The sequence below is a fragment of the Pongo abelii genome, chromosome 19 (assembly GCF_028885655.2).
Source record: "Pongo abelii isolate AG06213 chromosome 19, NHGRI_mPonAbe1-v2.0_pri, whole genome shotgun sequence".
Classification (NCBI taxonomy): Eukaryota; Metazoa; Chordata; class Mammalia; order Primates; family Hominidae; genus Pongo; species Pongo abelii.
The window spans coordinates 22,968,007-22,986,831 of NC_072004.2; the positions used below are offsets into that span (position 1 = coordinate 22,968,007).

Below are 18,825 nucleotides of genomic sequence, written 5' to 3' on the forward strand. Positions count from 1 at the left end.
TTGAAATTCTCATAATTTTAATGGTCAATAGCTTCTGGTGGGCTCTGGATGGTACAGTTAAACAATAGACTTAAAGACCTCCCCCAAAGCACGTCCACACCCCCTCGGCAGCGTCTGCCTCCATCAGCATTCCACTGCCCAGTCGGACTTCCACAGCCTCAGACCCCCTTCTTGGGTTATGGAAATCCACATCTTAGTGTAATGAGCTGAAAAACCCTGGGTACACCCGTGATCTGTTATTTTTTAAAAATAACAAATATTAAGCCAAACACCTTCCCAGGCTCTGCTGCCTCACAGAGTGTGGCGATCTGAATACTCTGTTGTCTCTTGTGGGCCGGGTGGTTTTGCTTCGCTCCCTGTTCTACTGAAATCATACGGCATAGAGTTCGTAAATCTTCTTTACACAGTACACCAGGGCGGCCAGTGCTATCGTGTTGTGCAGTCTCTTTCTGTGCAGGTCGTCCTTCCGGACCAGCACCACCGGGGTGGAGGAGGTGAGTGTGTGCAGAGGCAGGCGCGACAGTTTATAGGCGTCGTACTCCACTTGGTACTTGCAGCAAGGGTCAAACTGCCAGGAGATCCCATAGAGGGTGCAGCAGGCCAGGCTCAGCACACCAGCGGGCAGGGAAATGTAGTGGGAATAATCTAAGGGCAGCGCCAACGGGGTGAAGAGGCAGGCGGTGCCCGCCAGCACGGCCGTCTTGTGCAGGCAGTTGCCCACGGTGATCCAGCGGGCCGTCTCGTCGCCGATGCGAGTGGGCTCAATCACAATGTACTTGTACTGGGCTTCCAGGGCCTGCTCCAGCTCGTACTCAAACTGGTCTTGGGCATTCTCCCCATTGTAGATCTCATGCACAATGTAGCAGTCTGTGGCCGACAAGCTCACCCTTTTGATGGAGGGGGCAGGAAAGGGAGAGAGAGAGAGAGAGAGACAGGATGATTAGGCTGAGGAGCACTTAACTGTGTTTCAGCGCTGGGGGAGGTCTGAGCCTGCACTGCGGAGAGCACATCTCACTTAGGTCCTCATCTCCTTTAAATCCCAACACAAGACAATCAGTAAAAAGGATTTTTCCTGAAAACAGTGAAATAAAGCTGGGCGCGGTGGCTCACACCTGTAATCCTAGCACTTTGGGAGGCTGGGGGGCGGATCATGCGGTCAGGAGTTAGAGACCAGCCTGGCCAACATGGTGAAACCCTATCTCTACTAAAGATACAAAAAAAATTAGCCAGGTGTGGTGGCGAGTGCCTATAATCCCTGTAATCTACTCGGGAGGCTGAGGCAGGAGAATCACTTGAACCTGGGAGGCGGAGCTTGCAGTGAGCCGAGATGGTGCCATTGCACTCCAGCCTGGGTGACAGGGCGAGACTCCGTCTCAAACAAAAAAAAAGATATAAAAAGGCAGGAAAAGGAGTGCCTCGACATTTAAAATGACAAACGCAGGCCTGGTAGTTAACCTAAGGCTGTGGACCAACTGATCTGAGTCAGCAAAGGAGCCTAAAGGGGAAAGAACGATTCGGCACAGAATCACATGAGCACACACGGCAGCACAGGGCCAACAGCCTGAAAGCCGTTCTTAGTTAATCAGGGCAACTGCAAGAGGATTCTTCACTGGAAACCACAGACCTCAGGACAGATAATGCCAAGCCCTTGCCCTCCGCATGGTTCCTAAGTAGTCATCCTGGGCCTGCAGAACAGAGGCAGAAAGGAAGAGCTTTGCCTTGGGCGACTGAAATCCAAACTCCTTTGGCTCTCCTGGAGGCCAGGCTGCACAAGCCCTGGGTGCCCTTCCCGGGCCGGCAGCAGCCCCCAGCTCCTCTCCACTGCGGAGGGGAGAAGAGGAGACCCAGGACACTAGCCCACTGCATAGGAAAAGCGACCCTTTCCCTGAATTAGGAAAAGACAACGCTTTGAGGACAGTAGTGGGCTCCAAATTTAGTAAGCAGGAGGGTCAACTGAGGGGCTTCAAAACATCCAGCCCAGCAATGCCACCGATCCTGGCCCTGTAGGCCCAGGCCCCTGCACCATCGGCAGATGCCACTCATTTGCATAAGAAACACTACCACGAAGACCACGAAGGGGCTTTCCCCCTGGGACTGGGGATGCATGTCATGACCCCAACCAGCAGGAGACTAATCCACCACACGGAAGGCTCAGCTCTGCAGCAAGGCCAGACGGCAGCCCGGCTGCAGCCCCAGCAGTGACCGTGGGCCAAGCTGCATTTCAGGCAGCCTGGCTTTTCTTGGTTTCAGGCCTCTGCGGTACAAATTTCCCACCCAAAGCAGAATCTTCTTCACCTGTGGCGGGCAGGCCTGAAGACAGGGCTATCCATGCCTTGTCATCTTTCCTTGGCTGGTTTCAGCTGAGACAAATCTTTCTGAATCTCCGCACCGTCACCCCACATCCTACTTTTCCGTTACCTGCTCATCTGCAAGAAGTCTTTATCGGGGCCCTGACGGGGACACTGCTAGACATAGCTCTTGAGGCTGGATCAAGTTTTCCAACTCATGGCTCCCAAGGCCGCGCAGAGCTATGTTCTGTCGTCACACGCCTCAGGGAAAAGCTGCCCCTTCCCTCAGCACACCCTGGTCCCCAGGATGGTGAGACCCATCTGACTAAAGGACACAAGGCTCCAGGGACCTGCTGGTCACTGCTCCCCTGCTGGAGTCCATGCTCTTCCAACTGGGAGGCTCTGGAACACTGTACCAGGCAACACAAGGGTCAATGTGGCCCATCTACCTGAAGCTCCGAATGTGCCTGACAGGAACTAGCTTCCTTTCGTGGCTAACGAGAAGCACAGCCCTCAGTGTGCACAGACGCGAAGGTCCCGTCCGCCCAGCCTGTCCTGGCAGGCACACTTGGCTGCGGTGCAGAGGAGAGTCATGGGCAGCTGAGCCACCTGGCCATTGGCCGTAACATGGGAGCGACGAGTGAAGACATTCATAACAAGCCACCCCAGAAGCTCAGCCCAGCATGAAGGTAACTCCCTCCAGCCTCCTTCAAAGATGGGAGCAATTCCAAGTGAAGGATGGTGGAAATCGGACTGTTGGGAAACTTCAAGGAAAAAGAACAGGCAATCGTAGTTCTTCCTACTACCGAGACTCCTCCCAGCTCAAAGCTTTCAGCAAACAAATAAGCAAACCTAACAGGCAGGGTTGCATTCTGGTTGGATAAACAACTGGTTAATGATCTCATGTGGCCACATTAAAGATGAAAGTCATTGGTAATGGGCTGACTGTGCCCCCAAGCATGGGGGCCCTAACCCCGCCCCCGGTGGGAACCACTTTCATAAAAGGCACTGGCTTGGACTTGGACAAATGGAACTCTTTATCCTGAAAAAGTCACTGTAACTAAGCTGGGCTGAGGCAAAGCCTCCAAATTCAATCATAGGCCCTAATTAAACTGCATGCACTGGGGAGAAATCAGTTCCCTGAGGGTGGGACAAGAGCCTCCTAAACATGGGTTGCTGCCAAGCTGCCTGTGACTGTGTGCCAGTGTCGCGGCTGCCTTGCCAGGGATGAACTGATGAGCTGTTACTGTAAGACTGCACGAGCAGCTTATGAAATGGGGAAACGAGGGTTTTCCTTCTAAAGTTCTCAGTGGAGTTTTTCCATTTGGTCTTAGAGGAGAGGTGAGGGAGAGGCCAGCTGTTACTCCCAGGCAGGATTCAACAGTTTTTATTTTTGAGACAGGTTCTTGCTCTGTCACCCAGGCAGGAGTGCAGTGGTGTGATCTCTGCTCATTGCAGCCTCCACCTCCCGGGTTCAAGAGATCCTCCCACCTCTGCCTCCTGAGTAGCTGGGACTACAGGTGTGTGCCACCATGCCTGGCTGCCTGGCTAATTAAAAAAATTTTATTGTATAGATGGAGTTATGCCATGTTGCCCAGGCTGGTCTCGAACTCCTGGGCTCAAGTGTTCCGCCCGCCTTGGCCTCCCAAAGTCCTGGGATTAACAGGCATGAGCTACCGCATCCAGCCAGATTCAGCATTTTAGAAGCCACCTACAGCAAACAAGCACGCCCAAAGCAGGGTCTGCACTGGCGCTGGAAGGCTGAAAGCCGAGCAGTGCCCCCATGTGCTCATATGAGAAATGAGTGGCGGCGGCGCAATGGGCTGGCTGTGGCCCTGGGTGTGCGGGGAGGGGCGGGGCCTCTACTCTCAGGTGGGAGCACTCCTGGCCAAGAGAACTCCCTTCTGGTCTCAAGTCCATCAGGCAACAGGAGCAGAGAGGCCAGATAACAAGGTAGGGGTGGAGGGCCAAATCGTGTCCCCATCTTGAGACCGAAATGGAGTTGCTTCCAAGTCAGCTGTGCATCCTACTGACTGTCAAAGCCAGGACAGGAACACCTTGGGGTGGGCACCAGAGGCGGGCTTCCTCCCTCAGGAACACTCAAAGCAAAAGGTAGGTGTCAAGCTGGGGTTACACAATGTTCTCGCCAACACTCAAATCCACCCTAGTGCGGTGCCTTTCTCTGCCCAGCAGGCCAGCGCCATCCTGAATGTAGTGAAAACCACTGTTGGTCCCACAGAGGAAATTCCAGTGGAAACCCCGGCCCTGGAACAGACTGCCCCATCTGGAAACACAGCAGTGGGCAGATCCCACCCCCTCACCCCCACTCCGGCCCCCCTGCAAGCCCAGCTGGCACCCACATCCACCCGGACCCCTCTGCAGGCTCCATCGCTTGCTGGGAAGGATGGGTGGGTGCGTCCACGAGTCCCAACCAGCCTGGAAGCAGCGAGAAGCCAAGGCCCTCCAGGCTCCGTCCCACCTCACTGCTGTTGCCAGGTGTGGCCCGCCCCCCAGCACGGGAGTGAGGAGACCGGGCATCTTCTGCCCTCGGCTGTGGGCAGTCCTGTGAATGACACAGCTGTGAGCAACCACGTGGACATGGGGGCACTCGCCAGCACACATCCTGAGATGGTGGCGTGGGTCTGCCCCCACCCGCCTGTCAAACCATGGCCCCGGCCTCCTGCAGCCTCAGTGTCTTCATATGGGCTGGGCGCTGTTGCTGCCACTGTCTAAGACACCTATCCACAGCAGAAACACAAAGGGCATAAGCCACACACTGCCTTCAAACAAAGGCAGGGTCTTGCACAACGGCGCTGAGGCCAGAGGCTCACCAATTCTGCTTTTAAAGCCAGTTAGGCAAAGGGAATCTCGGTTTCCACCGGGAAAGGACAACACGTGAAGTCTAGGGAAGTGGATTTCTAGGATTCTATAAGGCAACAGACCCTATACGGAGACGGCAAGGTTCAAACCAAAACACACACAGATGCACACAAAGCTGCAGGATCCCTCTGTTGGAGTTCACCTGGCCACGACCAGGCAGTCAGCACTCCAACTTCCCGGTACGCTGGTGGGAGTGAAGTGCTGTCAGTGCAGACACAGGTTTTTTAGCTGTTGCTGCTGGGCCCCTGGGTTCAGGTCTGCACTGCTGACAGGGACTGCTGGACTTCTCATACTTCAGAAACTCATGGTCTTGACCAGGTGCGGTGGCTCACGCCTGTAATCCCAGCACTTTGGGAGGCAAAGGTGTGCAGATCACTTGATGTCAGGAGTTCGAGACCAGCCTGGCCAACATGGTGAAACTATCTTTACCAAAAATTAGCCAGGCGCGGTGCTGCGCACCTGTAATTCCAGCTACTCAGGAGGCTGAGGCACAAGAATTGCTTGAACCTGGGAGGCAGAGGTTGCAGTGAGCCAAGATTGTGCCACTGCACTCCAGCCTGAGTGACAGAAAGAAAAAAAAAAAAGAAAAAAGAAACTGCCGAGTACTCCCAGGAGACAGCCACATCCAGCCAGCTCCTGACCACCCAGCAGCCACCCGTATATGGTTTGCTTCTGCTTGTGGGTCAAACAAAACCTAATGAAGGAAAGAACCCAGTCAGAAGATCGTCTCAAACCACTGCAGAGCATCACCAGCTGCCCCGCAACTGGTAAGGCCATGGGCCTCAGGACCTGGCTGACCTGAACCCTGGTGCATGGGAGATTTTTTTTTTCCTTTTCCTTTTTTTTTTAATTATATGGACTTTTTTTTTTTTTTTTTTAGAGTAAGAGCTAGTTGGAATCTTTTGAGCCCTGGGCTTCCTAAGGGACTGTATTTTTGCTTTTCATTGCAGGTGTGAAATGACCAGTAAGAGAGCAATTAAGAGTCTACGTTTAAAAAAAAAAAAGAAAGAAAAAGTGGCCAGGTGCGGTGGCTCATCCCTGTAATCCTAGCACTTTGGAAGGCCAAGGCGGGCGGATCACCTGAGGTCAGGAGTTCGAGACCAGCCTGGCTAACACGGTGAAACCCTGTCTCTGCTACAAATACAAAAATTAGCCAGGTTTGGTGGCCCGTGCCTGTGATCCCAGCTACTTGGGAGCCTGAGGCAGAAGAATTGCTTGCATGCAGGAGGCGGAGGTTGCAGTGAGCTGAGATCACGCCATTGCACTCCAGCCTGGGCAACGAGTAAAACTCCATCTCAGAAAAAAAAAAAAAGAAAGAGAAAAGGTAGCAGCAGTAACAGCAAAGTCTCCAAGTGAAAGCAAGTTCAGGGGAAAAGGCAGGGTTCAGAAGAGTGTTTACAGTATGCTATCTGTCGTGTATTTTTAAAAGTCTCTATTTGCTTTTCTATGCACAGAACATTTCTGAAAGGATACACAAAGACCCGATTTTTATGACTGGTCACTAGGGAGGGAACTGAGGGGCCAGGAAAGAAAAGGAAGGGAGGCTCTTTCTAGTAAATGACTTGATCCTTTTGAATCTGGCATGATCTCTGGTACTTAAAGATCACTGTTGGAAGTGGGTCTTAACATATGGAAGAAAAAAAGTAAAAGGATCAGTGTCACGATCCTAAACACACCATGCCAGCAACTGAGGGAACTTTGGATTCTCTGAGCCTTTACTGCTGGGAGCAGGGGTCAGCTCGTTCCAGCACCTCAGGGGGACTGCTGCAGACACTGAATGGGACCGCCCTCTGCTGCCTCAGGATAGCTTGCAGGCACTTGTAAAGTGGGCGTCTTGAACTTCCTCCCTCAGCCTTCAACCAGAGTCAGCCTTCAGGCCCTCATCTCCCGCTTTTGAGCCCAACTCAATCAGCTCTCGCAGTCAGCAAAGGAATCCCCTGGCAACACTAGCATTCCAGTTAAAAGGCGGCCACAGTGAAAACTCAGCAGGGCAACTCCATGGCCCCTCTGGGATGTGGGCAGCCTGTGCCTGTCCCAGCAGCCAGTCTGGAGGCGTCTCCCCAAAAGGCAAGAGCTGCACAAGAAGGTTCAGAGCAGGACTGTTCGGTGAGAGCAAAAGATGACAGGAGCAGGGAGAGCAGAATCGCACCTCCTCCGTGAGTGACGTGAATCAGTTCTAGTGGCCTGAGCCAGGGATACAACTCTCACACATTCTAAGGCGGCAGAGCTCAGGGACGTGCCACTGAAAGCCAACTATAAGGACAGCAACGGTGCTGTGGTGCACTCGGGGCACAGGAAGGGTGCTGTGGTGCACTCGGGGCACAGGAAGGGTGCTGTGGTGCACTCGGGGCACAGGAAGGGTGCTGTGGTGCACTCGGGGCGCAGGAAGGGTGCTGTGGTGCACTCGGGGCGCAGGAAGGGTGCTGTGGTGCACTCGGGGCGCAGGAAGGGTGCTGTGGTGCACTCGGGGCGCAGGAAGGGTGCTGTGGTGCACTCGGGGCGCAGGAAGGGTGCTGTGGTGCACTCGGGGCACAGGAAGGGTGCTGTGGTGCACTCGGGGCACAGGAAGGGTGCTGTGGTGCACTCGGGGCACAGGAAGGGTGCTGTGGTGCACTCGGGGCACAGGAAGGGTGCTGTGGTGCACTCGGGGCACAGGAAGGGTGCTGTGGTGCACTCGGGGCACAGGGTCTCCGCCGCAGGAGGAGGCAGGCCAGGTTAACACTAGTTCTCTATCGCGCTGGGTGGGGAGCACACACGTCTATCACTCTGCCTTTTTTAAGTTGTGGTAAAATACACATAAAACATACCACCAGAAGCACTTTTAAGCGTACAGTTCAGTGGCACTAGGCACATGCACACTGATGTACAACCATCACCACCATCTACCTCCAGGATTCCTTTACCTTCCCAAACTGAAACTCTATCCACAAAATGATCCCCCCATTCCCCACCAACCCCAAGCCCCTGCAAACTACCATTCTACTTTCTACCCCAATGAATCTGACTATACAAGTACTTCATACAAGTGGGATCATATATAGTATATGTCCTTTTGTGTCTGGCTTATTCCACAGAGCATAATTAGTCTTCAAGGTTCATCCATATTGTAGCATGTATCCAAATTTTCTTCCTTTTTAAGGCTCAATAATGCTCCACCGTATGCATAAACCACATTTTGTTAATCCATTCATCTGTGATGGACACTTCGGTTTCCACCACTGGCTATTGTGAATAATGCTGCTATGAACATGCGTGCACAAACATTTCTTTGAGTCCCTGCTTTTTTTTGGGGGGGGTATATATACCCAGAAGTGGAACTGCTGGATCATATAGCAGTTCAATTTTTTAGTTTTTTTGAGGAATCTCCATACTGTTTTCCAGAGCAGCTGCACCATTGTACATTCCCACCCGCAGCGCACAGGGGTTCCCATTTCTCCATATCCTCACCAACACTTGTTATTTTCCGTTTTCTTTCTTTTGAGACAGTCTCGCTCCATCGCCCAGGCTGGAGTGCAATGGCGCTATCTCGACTCACTGCAACCTCCGCCTCCCGGGCTTAAGCGAGTCTCCTGCCTCAGCCTCCCAAATAGCTGGGACTACAGACATGTGCTGCCATGCCCAGCTAATTTTTGTATTTTTAGTAGAGATGGGGTTTTCACCATGTTGGCCAGGCTGGTCTCGAACTCCTAAGTGATCTGCCAGCCTCAGCTTCCCAAAGCACTGGGATTACAGGTAAGAGCTACTGTACCTGGCCTCATTTTCTTTATTTTTATTTGTTTATTTATTTTATGGAGATGGAGTTTCACTCTTGTCACCCAGACTGGAGTGCAGTGGCACAATCTTGGAGCACTGCAACCTCCACCTCCTGGGTTCAAGCGATTCTCTTGCCTCAGCCTCCCAAGTAGCTGGGATTACAGGCACGTGCCACGATGCCTGGCTAACTTTGTATTTTTAGTAGAGACAGAGTTTCTCTATGTTGGCCAGGCTAGTCTCAAACTCCTGATCTCAGGTGATCCCAAAGTGCTGGAATTACAGGCATGAGCCACCTTGCCTGGCCTGATTTGTATTTTTTAATGGCGGCTTTACTGAGATGGAATTCACAGCTTTACTGAGATAGAATTCACAGAGCAACTCCCCCATCGGAGGTGAACGATGAGGTGGCTTTCCCAAAGTTGTGCAACCAATAGCACAACTGATCCTGGTGCATTTTCATCATCTCAGAAAGAAACCCTGTACCAATTAGTGGTCCCTTCACATCTCCCCAGCCCTTCCCAGCCCTCCACAACCACCAGTCAGCTTCCCGACTCTCTGGATATGCCAATTCTGGGCATTTCATTTAAGTGGAATCCTGTAACATGGTCTTCAACAACTGGCTTCTTTCATTTTGCATTATGTTTTTAAGGGCCATCATGCTGTGGTATGTTTATTACTTTTCACATATTGTAAATATAACTTTTGATGTGTTTAACATATAACTTTAAAAAATCTAAGACAAGGCTGGGCATGGTGGCTCACGCCTGTAATCCCAGCACTTTGGGAGGCTGAGGCGGGCAGATCACCTGAGGTCAGGACTTCAAGACTACGCTGGCCAATGTGGTGAAACTGTGTCCCTACTAAAAATACAAAAATTAGCTGGGCGTGGTGGCACATGCCTGTGGTCCCAGCTACTTGAGAGACTGAGGCAGGAGAATCGCTTGAACCCTGGAGGCAGAAGCTGCAGTAAGCCGAGACTGCACCACTGCACTCCAGCCTGTGTGACAAAGCGAGAGTCCGTCTCAATAATATAATTTTAAAAACCCCTAAGGCAAGATATACAAGACAAAGTATCAAAGGTGCTATACATGAAAATAGATCAGGCTAAGCGCGGTGGCTCACGCCTGTAATCCCAGCACTTTGGGAGGCCGAGGCGGGCGGATCACCTAAGGTCAGGAGTTTGAGACCAGCCTGGCCAACATGGTGAAACCCTGTCTCTACTAAAAATACAAAAATTAGCCGGACGTGGTGACAGGCGCCTGTAATCCCAGCTACTCCGGAGGCTGAGGCAGGAGAATCGCTTGAACCTAGGAGGTAGAGGTTGCAGTGAGCCAAGATCACGCCATTGCACTCCAGCCAGGGGGACAAGAGCGAGACATCATCTCAAAAGAGAAAAGAAAATAGATCAACAGTGGTTTTCTTTGGACGGTGGCCTAATAGGTGACTTGTCAATTTCTTCATGCTTTTCTATATTTAAAAAAAAAAAAAAAGTGTTTCTTTTTTTTTTTTTTGAGACAGAGTCTCGCTCTGTCGCCCAGGCTCAAGTGCAGTGGTGTGATCTCAGCTCACTGCAAGCTCCGCCTCCCGGGTTCATGCCATTCTCTTGCCTCAGCCTCCAGAGTAGCTGGGACTACAGGCATCCGCCACCACACCCGGCTAATTTTTTGTATTTTTAGTAGAGACGGGGTTTCACTGTGTTAGTGAGGATGGTCTCAATCTCCTGACCTCGTGATCCGCCTACCTCAGCCTCCCAAAGTGTTGGGATTACAGGCGTGAGCCACCGCGCCCGGCCAAAGTGTTTCTTTTATAATGGGGAAAATAATTATAAACTTATTCTTAAAAAGATAAATTCTGTTCAACCCTATATCCCTTGAGGTAAAGGGACCAGATACCCGTGGGAGGGCCTCCTTCCACTGCCAAGAAGAGCGGGAGGTGGCTCACTTCCTGTTCCAGAACCTTCTCGGTGTCCATGAAAGGCAGAAGTCTGGACGCGGGCAGCTTCTCATGGCTGAGGTGTCATGCTGGTGTGTACCCGTAGTCCTGCCCAAAAAGAGGAGGACAGTTCCAGCTCCCTGTTTCCCTTGAGCAAACACTGGCTAAGCTGCCAGGCCAGCCACCATCACCTTCCCGGTTCTGAGAGACCCAGCAGAGGCAAATCTGAGTGGAAGCATCCACATTAGGCCCCTTCCTGGAGTGGGGCCCAGGCTCACAGGCGGGCCTGAAGCTCCATGAGGGCAGAGGCTGCATTTTCATTGTAGTTTCCCCAGCACTGGGCCTGAATGTAACAGGTTCCCAAAAGACACAGGTTGGAGGGACATTTGTAATGATTACAGGCATGGGCCACAGGAGTGACAGCAGGAGAAAAACAGTTATGGTTATTAAGAGAACTGGTAGTGGAAAAAGTCAAATAACAATTATGGTTATTAAGAGAACTGGTACCAGAAAAACGTCAACCCATCCGTGAAGTTGCTTTTCATTTAGTGAAAGGGTCACTTGATCACCTATGATACAGGAGGTGCTGGGCTGGACCTCCACCCGCTTCTGCCTAATTAAGCCCTGCTTCTTTGGGACCCACAGAAAGCAGAGGACTGAAGCAGTGAAAGCCCGTGCCCCAGACTCGAAGGCACGGGCATGCGCCCCCACGGCCTGAGGTCGGCTCCCACAGGCCAAGGAACTTTCACAGCCCTTTCGTCTGCTTCAGAGGACACTTTCCTATTCTGCGCACTGGTAACTGAGCAATCCTTCTATCTGGGGAGCAGGAACATGGCGCACCGAGTGTGGGAGTCGAGAGGGTGGATTCAAGTTCCCTCTCGGCTGCCTACTGGCTTTGTGTCCTAGGGCAAAACACCCGGCCCCTCTGAGCCAGTTTCCCTTGTTGTCAAACGGGGCCAGAGGCCCTGGCTCTCCCAGAGGACTGCAGTGAAGACGGGAACAGTCGCCAAGCACTGCCCCTCTGCCTAAGGCACATGTGGCTGTTGAAATTTAAATTAATTAAAATTAGACATCTTAAAAAATTCAGTTCCTGGCCGGGCACAGTGGCTCACACCTGTAATCCCAGCACTTTGGGAGGCCAGGGCGGGTGGATTCCTTGAGCCCTCAAATTTTTAAGACCAGCCCAGACAACATGGTGAAAACCCCACCTCTACAAAAGATACAAAAATGAGCTGGGCGTGGTGGTACATGCCTGTGGTCCCAGCTACTCGGGAAGCTGGGGTGGGAGGATGGTTTGAGCCAGGGAGACGGAGGTTGCAGAGATCCGAGATCACACCACTGCACTCCAGCCTGGGTGACAGAGCCAGACCTGTCTCATAAAATAAATAAATAAATGAAACCTCAGCTCCTCAGAGCCACACGTGGCTAATGGCTGCCCTAATGGACTGCAGGGACACGCCAGGAGTCTGTCATGCCAGAAACTCCCACTGGACAGCCCTGCTCTGAAGAACTGCTATGACTACTACATGGCTGTCAGCTTTTCCTGAGAACTGTGCCCATAAAGTGGCTGCTGGCACCAGGGCGGAACACCGTGGCAGTCAGGAGGTTCCCGGGTGCGCTCGGTCATGGAGCGCTGCCCAACTCCACCCCCTGCACCTCGCTCATTGAAGACCAGGTGCACACTGACAAGCCGGGGCAGAGGAGCCACCTCCCCACCTCTGTGGACCCAGGCGCAGCCCTCCGCTCTTCAGAAAGGGGAGCCTTCCCTGGAACATGACCTAAAGGACTGAACCACTGAGGCACAAATTAATCCACTTGGATGGAATCCAGGCTGCTCGAGTGAACCAAGGAAAACAGAAATTCTTGAAAACTTGAAGGCACATCAATGCGGAAGAGGATGAACCCCATCCTTACCTACAAATCCAACTTCTGCGGCCAGAACATGTGGCTCTGCCTTTATTAAGCAGCTGAGCAGAACCCCACAACCAGTGGCTAAACCCCCACACACTTGGGTGCAGATCCCGTATCTGTTCATCTCATCCCAGCTAGAAGGAAACAAAAACTCCCGCCACACACAAAAGCGAGCATGGGAGTCTTTCAAGAGAGATTAAATACTCCCAGACCCTGAGGGTCTAAAAGGGAAGGATCAGATCAGAAAGGGAAGCTGTCACCCCGGGACCATCACCCAACCTGCCCCCGGGGCCTGTGCTCCATCTGCTCACTGGATGAACCTGTAAGGGCCACCTGGGACCAGGCACACCTGAGTTCACAAAGAAGAGGCCAGGTCCTGGGGAATAAAGCATGGCAAGGAAAGCCATGGAAGTCAGCCCAGGGAACTGGCTGCCTATAAAACGCTGGAGCAGATGGCCGCACAAGCCAGAGGAGGGGCAGGCCACAGCAAATAACTGCGCCTTAAACCTCAACCTTCAGCCCCGTGCATCTGGCCCTCTGCACACCCCACGTTGCCTCATATCATGCTCAGAAGCAGATCAAGTACATCTTCACGTGATTATAAAAACAGGAACTCAAGAGCACACAGCTATACTCACATTCCAACAATCACGGAGGGCTGAGGGAGGTTCAGGGGCCCTGAGAGAGTGAAGCCGAGCAGCCCAAGTAAGACAGGCGGGGCTGTCTGTGAGCTGGTCCGGGCTGGCACACGGTGGCAGAACACAGATACCTGCACTGTGCTTTCCTAGATGGGCAAGTGTGTCTCAAAGACGCCGACAGGACAAGTGGCAATCTGTTTGATGTGCTCGTTGCCAGTGTGCTGAATTTTGGACAAGAATTCAGGTTACAGCTCAGAGTCTGATGTTCTTCATTACAAACACTGTTGGTTCCCTAGATTTAATGGAGTGGAGAGAAAAATCAACATGCAAGCACTACCATTTTGCTATTTCCACCCCTCCTATTTTAGTTGAAACCAGCACTGTCCATATCATAACTTTCTGCAGTGATGGAAATGTCCTCCACCTATGTTGTCCAATATGATAGCCACGAGCCACAAGTGGCTATTGAGCACTTGAAATGTGGCTAGTGAGACTGAGGAGCTGAATTCTTAATTTTATTTAATTTTAATGAATTTAAATATAATTGCCACATGTGGCTGGTGACTACTGAACTGCTGTGTTAATTCAGCACTAATTCTAGAGCTGTGGTTCTAGACTCAACAAGGTAAAGCAAGAACCCACACGCTACACGTGATAAACTGGACCATCCAGCACACAGCGCCGGCAGTAATACTGCAGGCAATCTGGCGCTGGGTGGGACCTTTAAGTATAATGCATGCTTCAGAGTTGGTAGCAGCTGGCAAATCTGACAAGTTTGCCCAAAGTGTCGCTCTGTTCTAGCCCCTTCCCCAAACCAGATAATGTTTCCCTCAGCTTCAGCAAAAGCAGATGCTAACCAGGTGTGAGCAGCAACAGGAGAGAGCACTCGTATAACATGGAGCTGAGATTTGAGTCACCACAAATGTGACATGGAACAAAGTCATTTTAGAGAGCCATAAACAGCCTACTTCAGCCATAAGAGCCAATAATACACTCAGATCTCATAATCTAGAGTGCTGGGCCATCAGCTAATCCGCCCTGCCCCACCTGAACAGTCATCACCAACTGAGCAGGAATGGAGGGATGCCCAGAAGTCAGCTCGCTAGCCCCACAGCGGGTTATGTTTCCATCCCCTGCTCAGCATGGGAAGAGCTTAGGAAAGCTGGGCGCGGGGAAATGACTCTTCCAACAGAACCTGGCTAGGGGTTTACAGCAAAAGCAAACAGAGAGGTAGTCTCCACCCATACCACGTTATCTAGGAGAGTAGATGGTGACATCCAAACTACAAAACCAAATGCCACATTCCTGCTGACACACAACATCTGCGTGTGTGAGTAGAGCCTTCAGTTCCAGGCCAAAGGCGCAACCTGAACACCTACAGAGACCAAGCAGGTAAATGCATTGAGTCAAGCTGACAGGTGATTTGAGTCAAGCTGTCAGGTGAGGAACCAAGAACTGGAACCAAGCACTTGTCCTTACCAAAAAGAGCCAGGCACTACCCAGCTTTTCAGGGAGCGTTTTATATGAAATCTGCTGGCAACTAATTTAAATTCTCTTAAAAACTGTTGAGGTTCAACAGTTAAGGACTGGATCCAGCCTATGCACTGCTAATTTACAGACTCCATTTTGAATAAACACTTGTCTCAAGCCAAAGCAAAAACAATTCTCAGCATCTATTTTCTTACATCAATAAAAGCTTAACCTGTGCTGGCAAGGCTCCTGTTCCCTGCCTTAGGCATCCCTATTCGGCTCTTTTCAGTTGCTTTTCGTCCAACAAGAGGGCGTACGTTTCTAATACTTTGTTTTCTAAACAGGTTATTTCCTATTACTGTTTGCGTTGAATATCTTGAAAATGTTTGCTAGTTTTTAAAAGCATCTGAAAACCATTGAGGTAACTTATTTAAATGGTCCAATCTAAGAAATACCAGGCGGGAGTTAGAAAAACAAAAGTGTGTTTACCACTGCTTTTCCAAGGAAGAGGAAATGCAGAATGGGCAACGTTGGATAACTGGGCTAAAGAATAAAGTGCAAGCAAGCTAAAGGATTCTATCACAACTGCCAAACAGGAAGAATCTTCCCAGCTGGGAAAGCCATCTGCAAGTAATAGCAATGAACACCGGATGGAATCAGACACAGAAAAGGAATAATGCAGAGTAGTTGAGAGGAAGATAACTTTTCTGTTAGACAATCCTCACCAAAAAGACGGGTGGGGGGAAGAACCAGCAAAACCAAAACTTTCCTTTTTTGCTGACCGCTGCTATAACAATCAAGCTTTAGCGGATAGTTAATCCAGGTGGCTCCACCAATACATCCTCTCCCAAATTTCTAGTGGCTGAACAGCTTCTAGTGGTTTCCACTAGCTGAAACTGCTTCCCAGACGCAAAAACTACAACTTAAACATGAAACACGAAAACTACTCCAATCTCATCTTCTAGAAATCAGTTATTCAAATGGAGGTCCCTGTTGGAAGAAACACGCTCCTAGCTCCCTACCCACACACCATTCATTAGGAAAGGTCACTTTAAAGGACTTCTACGGCAGGAGCGCTTGCACAGAACCATCCAAAAGTCTCCAGAATCGCCCCTCAAGGAAGTGGCCGGCTCTGGGCCCGGAAGAGACACATCTGGCGGGAGCTAAAGCTCCCTGGTAAACGTGCAGATCAAACTACCCCTGCCGCGGCCGTTCTGCTCTGTGAAGGCTTCCCCTTCTTTCTCTCTCCCGGGGCCCTGCCTTCCTCGACACGTCTGGGGCCGCGGCCGAGATGGCCACGCGCGTGGCCAGGCGGGAAGGGTGCTTCGGCAGCCGATCGGCCCGCGGGCAGCTAGGCGGGTCCCTGAGGCCTGCGCTGGGCGCCAGTTCCTCTCAGCACGGCCCGGCCTCGGGCCCCGCCCCGCATGGCCGCTGCCTACCTTACTCAGCCCGCTAACGCCCCTTCCCCTAAGCTCTCCGCCGAGGCCTTCGACCTCGCTCCCACCCGGATCCCGGATCCTCCGGAACTGGAACCCCGTATGCCCGGCGAGGGTGGGGGAGCCCGGGGAAACCAGGGAAGGAAGGCTGCTGCAGCCCCCGGAGGCCGCGCTGGACTCTCCGGCCCCTGAGCCGCCTGCACTGGGGGCAACAAGCCCTTGGATCTCACCTCTCTCGGGCGCTGCCGCCACTGCTGCCCGGGCCAAGACGCCTCCTTCCCCAAGCGGCCATCTTGGAGACACTCTGCTTGCCAACGTCTCGCGCCAAGGCGGCATCGGGAGAGCAGGCGGGCCGACGGGAAGTGTAGTCCGGCCTGCGGTCCGGGGCCGCTCGGCAGGCGGAAGCCAGGCCTGGCGGAACTACCGCGCCCACAAGGCAGCGCGCCGGAAGCCCCGCCCCCGGGGTCGCCGGGGCCCGTAGTCCTTCTGCGAGGGCGCGAGGACCCTAGGAGCAGTCCTGGTTTGGGCATTTCTGAAGAAACTGAGTTCCCGGCGTTCGCAGCCTGGGAGTTACAGGCTCCCACCCACCGGTAGGTCCTTGGGTTTCGAGAGCCAGTAGCTGAAGGAGAGAGGAGAGGCAAGTGCCTACAACTCCCAGAGCACCGCGCGGAGGCGCCCGGCCCCGCCGTCCTGGCCCGCCAGGCCGCGTCTCCCGCTGGGGGCCGCCGAGCTGTCTGCGGGCCACTAGCTCCCGGCCCCTCCGCGTCGCCCCGCCTGCCCTTCACAGCCTTGGCACATAAGGTCACCGAGGGGCGGGAGGCGCCGCCCGGGCCCTCCTTGGAGGCAGGCGCTGCTCTCGCACCATCCTCCCCCCAGTTCTCTTAGACTCCGGGGTACTTTGGAGGCCGAGACAGACACGGTGTCCCTGCTGCCACCGAGGTCCCTGCTTGCAGGTGCAGGCTGTTAGAGGAGAGGGTCTGAAAACAAGGAAGGGGAATAGCTGTATGATAACTGCTTGAAGGAGAGACGCCCAGCGACAGCGACAGCTTTGTTTTAGACAGGGCCTCCAGGCCTCTTAGACTCAGTCCCTTCCACGCACCCACTCCTGCCCTGGCCGCTGCGACGGCATAATCTCGGGATCTTTGAAGGCAGATGTGGGGCTAAACCATCCCACCTGACGGGAACCCTGCCACAGGACCCGACATATCCCTGTCTGGACACTGCTGTAACGAGTCAAAGTCAGGAAGGACTAACCGGAGCCCAGAGATTCCCAGGTGTTGCTGCCTCAGACCTGTGGACTCTTTGGGGGATCTCTTACAGTTTGTGAACTTCTCAGTTCCTCTACTGCTCCCACATACAACGTTGCTAAACATATTAATTGGTCCCATAAATACTTGAGCAAAACATGCGAAAATCTGCCCCAAATTCAGCCTAGAAGAAGCCCAGCCCGGCGCGTCACACTTCTGTGTAGTGGAACCCCCCACCCCACCCCGTCGCAGGCCACAGCAGGAGGGCCAGCAGACGGAAAGGCGACCCTCTCGTTGGCGCCTCCCAGGTTCAAGCAGTTCTCCTGCCTCAGCCTCCTTAGTAGCTGGGATTACAGGTGTGCGCCACCACACCCAGCTAATTTTTGTATTTTTAGTAGAGACGGGGTTTCACCATGTTGGTCAGGCTGGTGTCGAACTCCTGACCTCATGGTCCATCCCCCTCGGCCTCCCAAAATGCTAGGATTTAACAGGTGTGAGCCACGGTGCCCAGCTCTCCCAGCCAACTTTTGTCCTTCAAGACCTTGTATCTGTCTGGTCTCTAAAAAGTACCTGGCCTTCCTGTTGGGTCATACAGCCCTGTCTCCAAGTGTCAGCGTAGTTCATGCTGGAGACCTCTGAACAATTCCATGGTATGACACAGCGGATATGGCTGTCTTTTCTTTGTATCAGTGTGGTGATTCAGAGGGTATACTAGGGATTCTAGAACGCACTTCTGGCTCAGGGGCTGCTTGTGTAACTTCTGTTTCTCAGCTGCCTGGTTTGTATCATGGGATGATAGTACCTCCCCTCAGAGGATTGCTGTATTTCATGAGGTGATCCGTGTATGGAGGCTAAGTGCTGTTTTATATTTTAAGTGATCTACATCTTGATTTTCACAACAACCGTATAAAAGTGATACTGTTGGCCAAGCGCGGTAGCTCACGCCTGTAATCCCAGCACTTTGGGAGGCCAAGGCGGGTGGATCACCTGAGGTCAGGAGTTCAAGACCAGCCTGGCCAGCATGGTGAAACCTCGTCTCTACTAAAAATATAAAAATTAGCCGGGCATGGTGGCATGCGCCTGTAATCCAAGCTACTCAGGAGGCTGAGGCAGGAGAATCACTTGAACCCGGGAGGTGGAGGTTACAATGAGCTGAGATCGCACCACTGCACTCCAGAATGGACGACAGAGCGAGACTCTGTCTTAATAATAGTATCACTTTTTTTTTTTTTAATCAACAATCTCATTTTGTAAATGAGGAAATCAACTT

General features: G+C 52.4%; 2 protein-coding genes across 7 annotated transcripts in view; one reads left to right on the top strand and one right to left on the bottom strand.

Moving 5' to 3' along the window:
- On the bottom strand, positions 1–16,853 carry TMEM11 (transmembrane protein 11). 6 transcript variants are annotated; one of them, XM_063718458.1, is made up of 5 exons: positions 16,539–16,556; positions 13,403–13,694; positions 12,106–12,222; positions 10,863–10,961; positions 1–887 (listed from the first exon to the last, which is right to left on the bottom strand). In XM_063718458.1, coding segments are annotated over exons 2-5 (735 nt in total). In that variant the 5' UTR covers positions 13,405–13,694; positions 16,539–16,556; the 3' UTR covers positions 1–370. The 6 variants fall into 6 exon arrangements, with proteins under 6 accessions (XP_063574528.1, XP_063574527.1, XP_054392303.1 ...); XM_063718457.1 differs by lacking the exon at positions 12,106–12,222 and having other exon boundaries at positions 13,534–13,694; positions 16,539–16,853; XM_054536328.1 differs by lacking the exons at positions 10,863–10,961; positions 12,106–12,222 and having other exon boundaries at positions 13,534–13,694; positions 16,539–16,853.
- The window catches only part of LOC129051238 (uncharacterized), a 21,751-nt gene continuing 19,714 nt past the window's right edge, over positions 16,789–18,825 (top strand). Inside the window, exon 1 of the mRNA XM_054536327.1 lies at positions 16,789–16,898. The gene's annotated coding sequence lies outside the window, so the exon portion shown is untranslated. The remainder of the gene's footprint in view (positions 16,899–18,825) is intronic.

Excerpts from the sequence above, each read along its gene's own strand:
- TMEM11 (XM_063718457.1), bottom strand. The coding sequence starts at position 16,838 with ATGCCCAAACCAGGACTGCTCCTAGGGTCCTCGCGCCCTCGCAGAAGG. Across the intron at positions 13,695-16,538 it reads GGCGGCAGCGCCCGAGAGAG|GGAACCAACAGTGTTTGTAA; the intron begins GTGAGATCCAAG and ends CATTAAATCTAG. Across the intron at positions 888-10,862 it reads AGAAGGTTCTGGAACAGGAA|GGTGAGCTTGTCGGCCACAG; the intron begins GTGAGCCACCTC and ends CTCCATCAAAAG.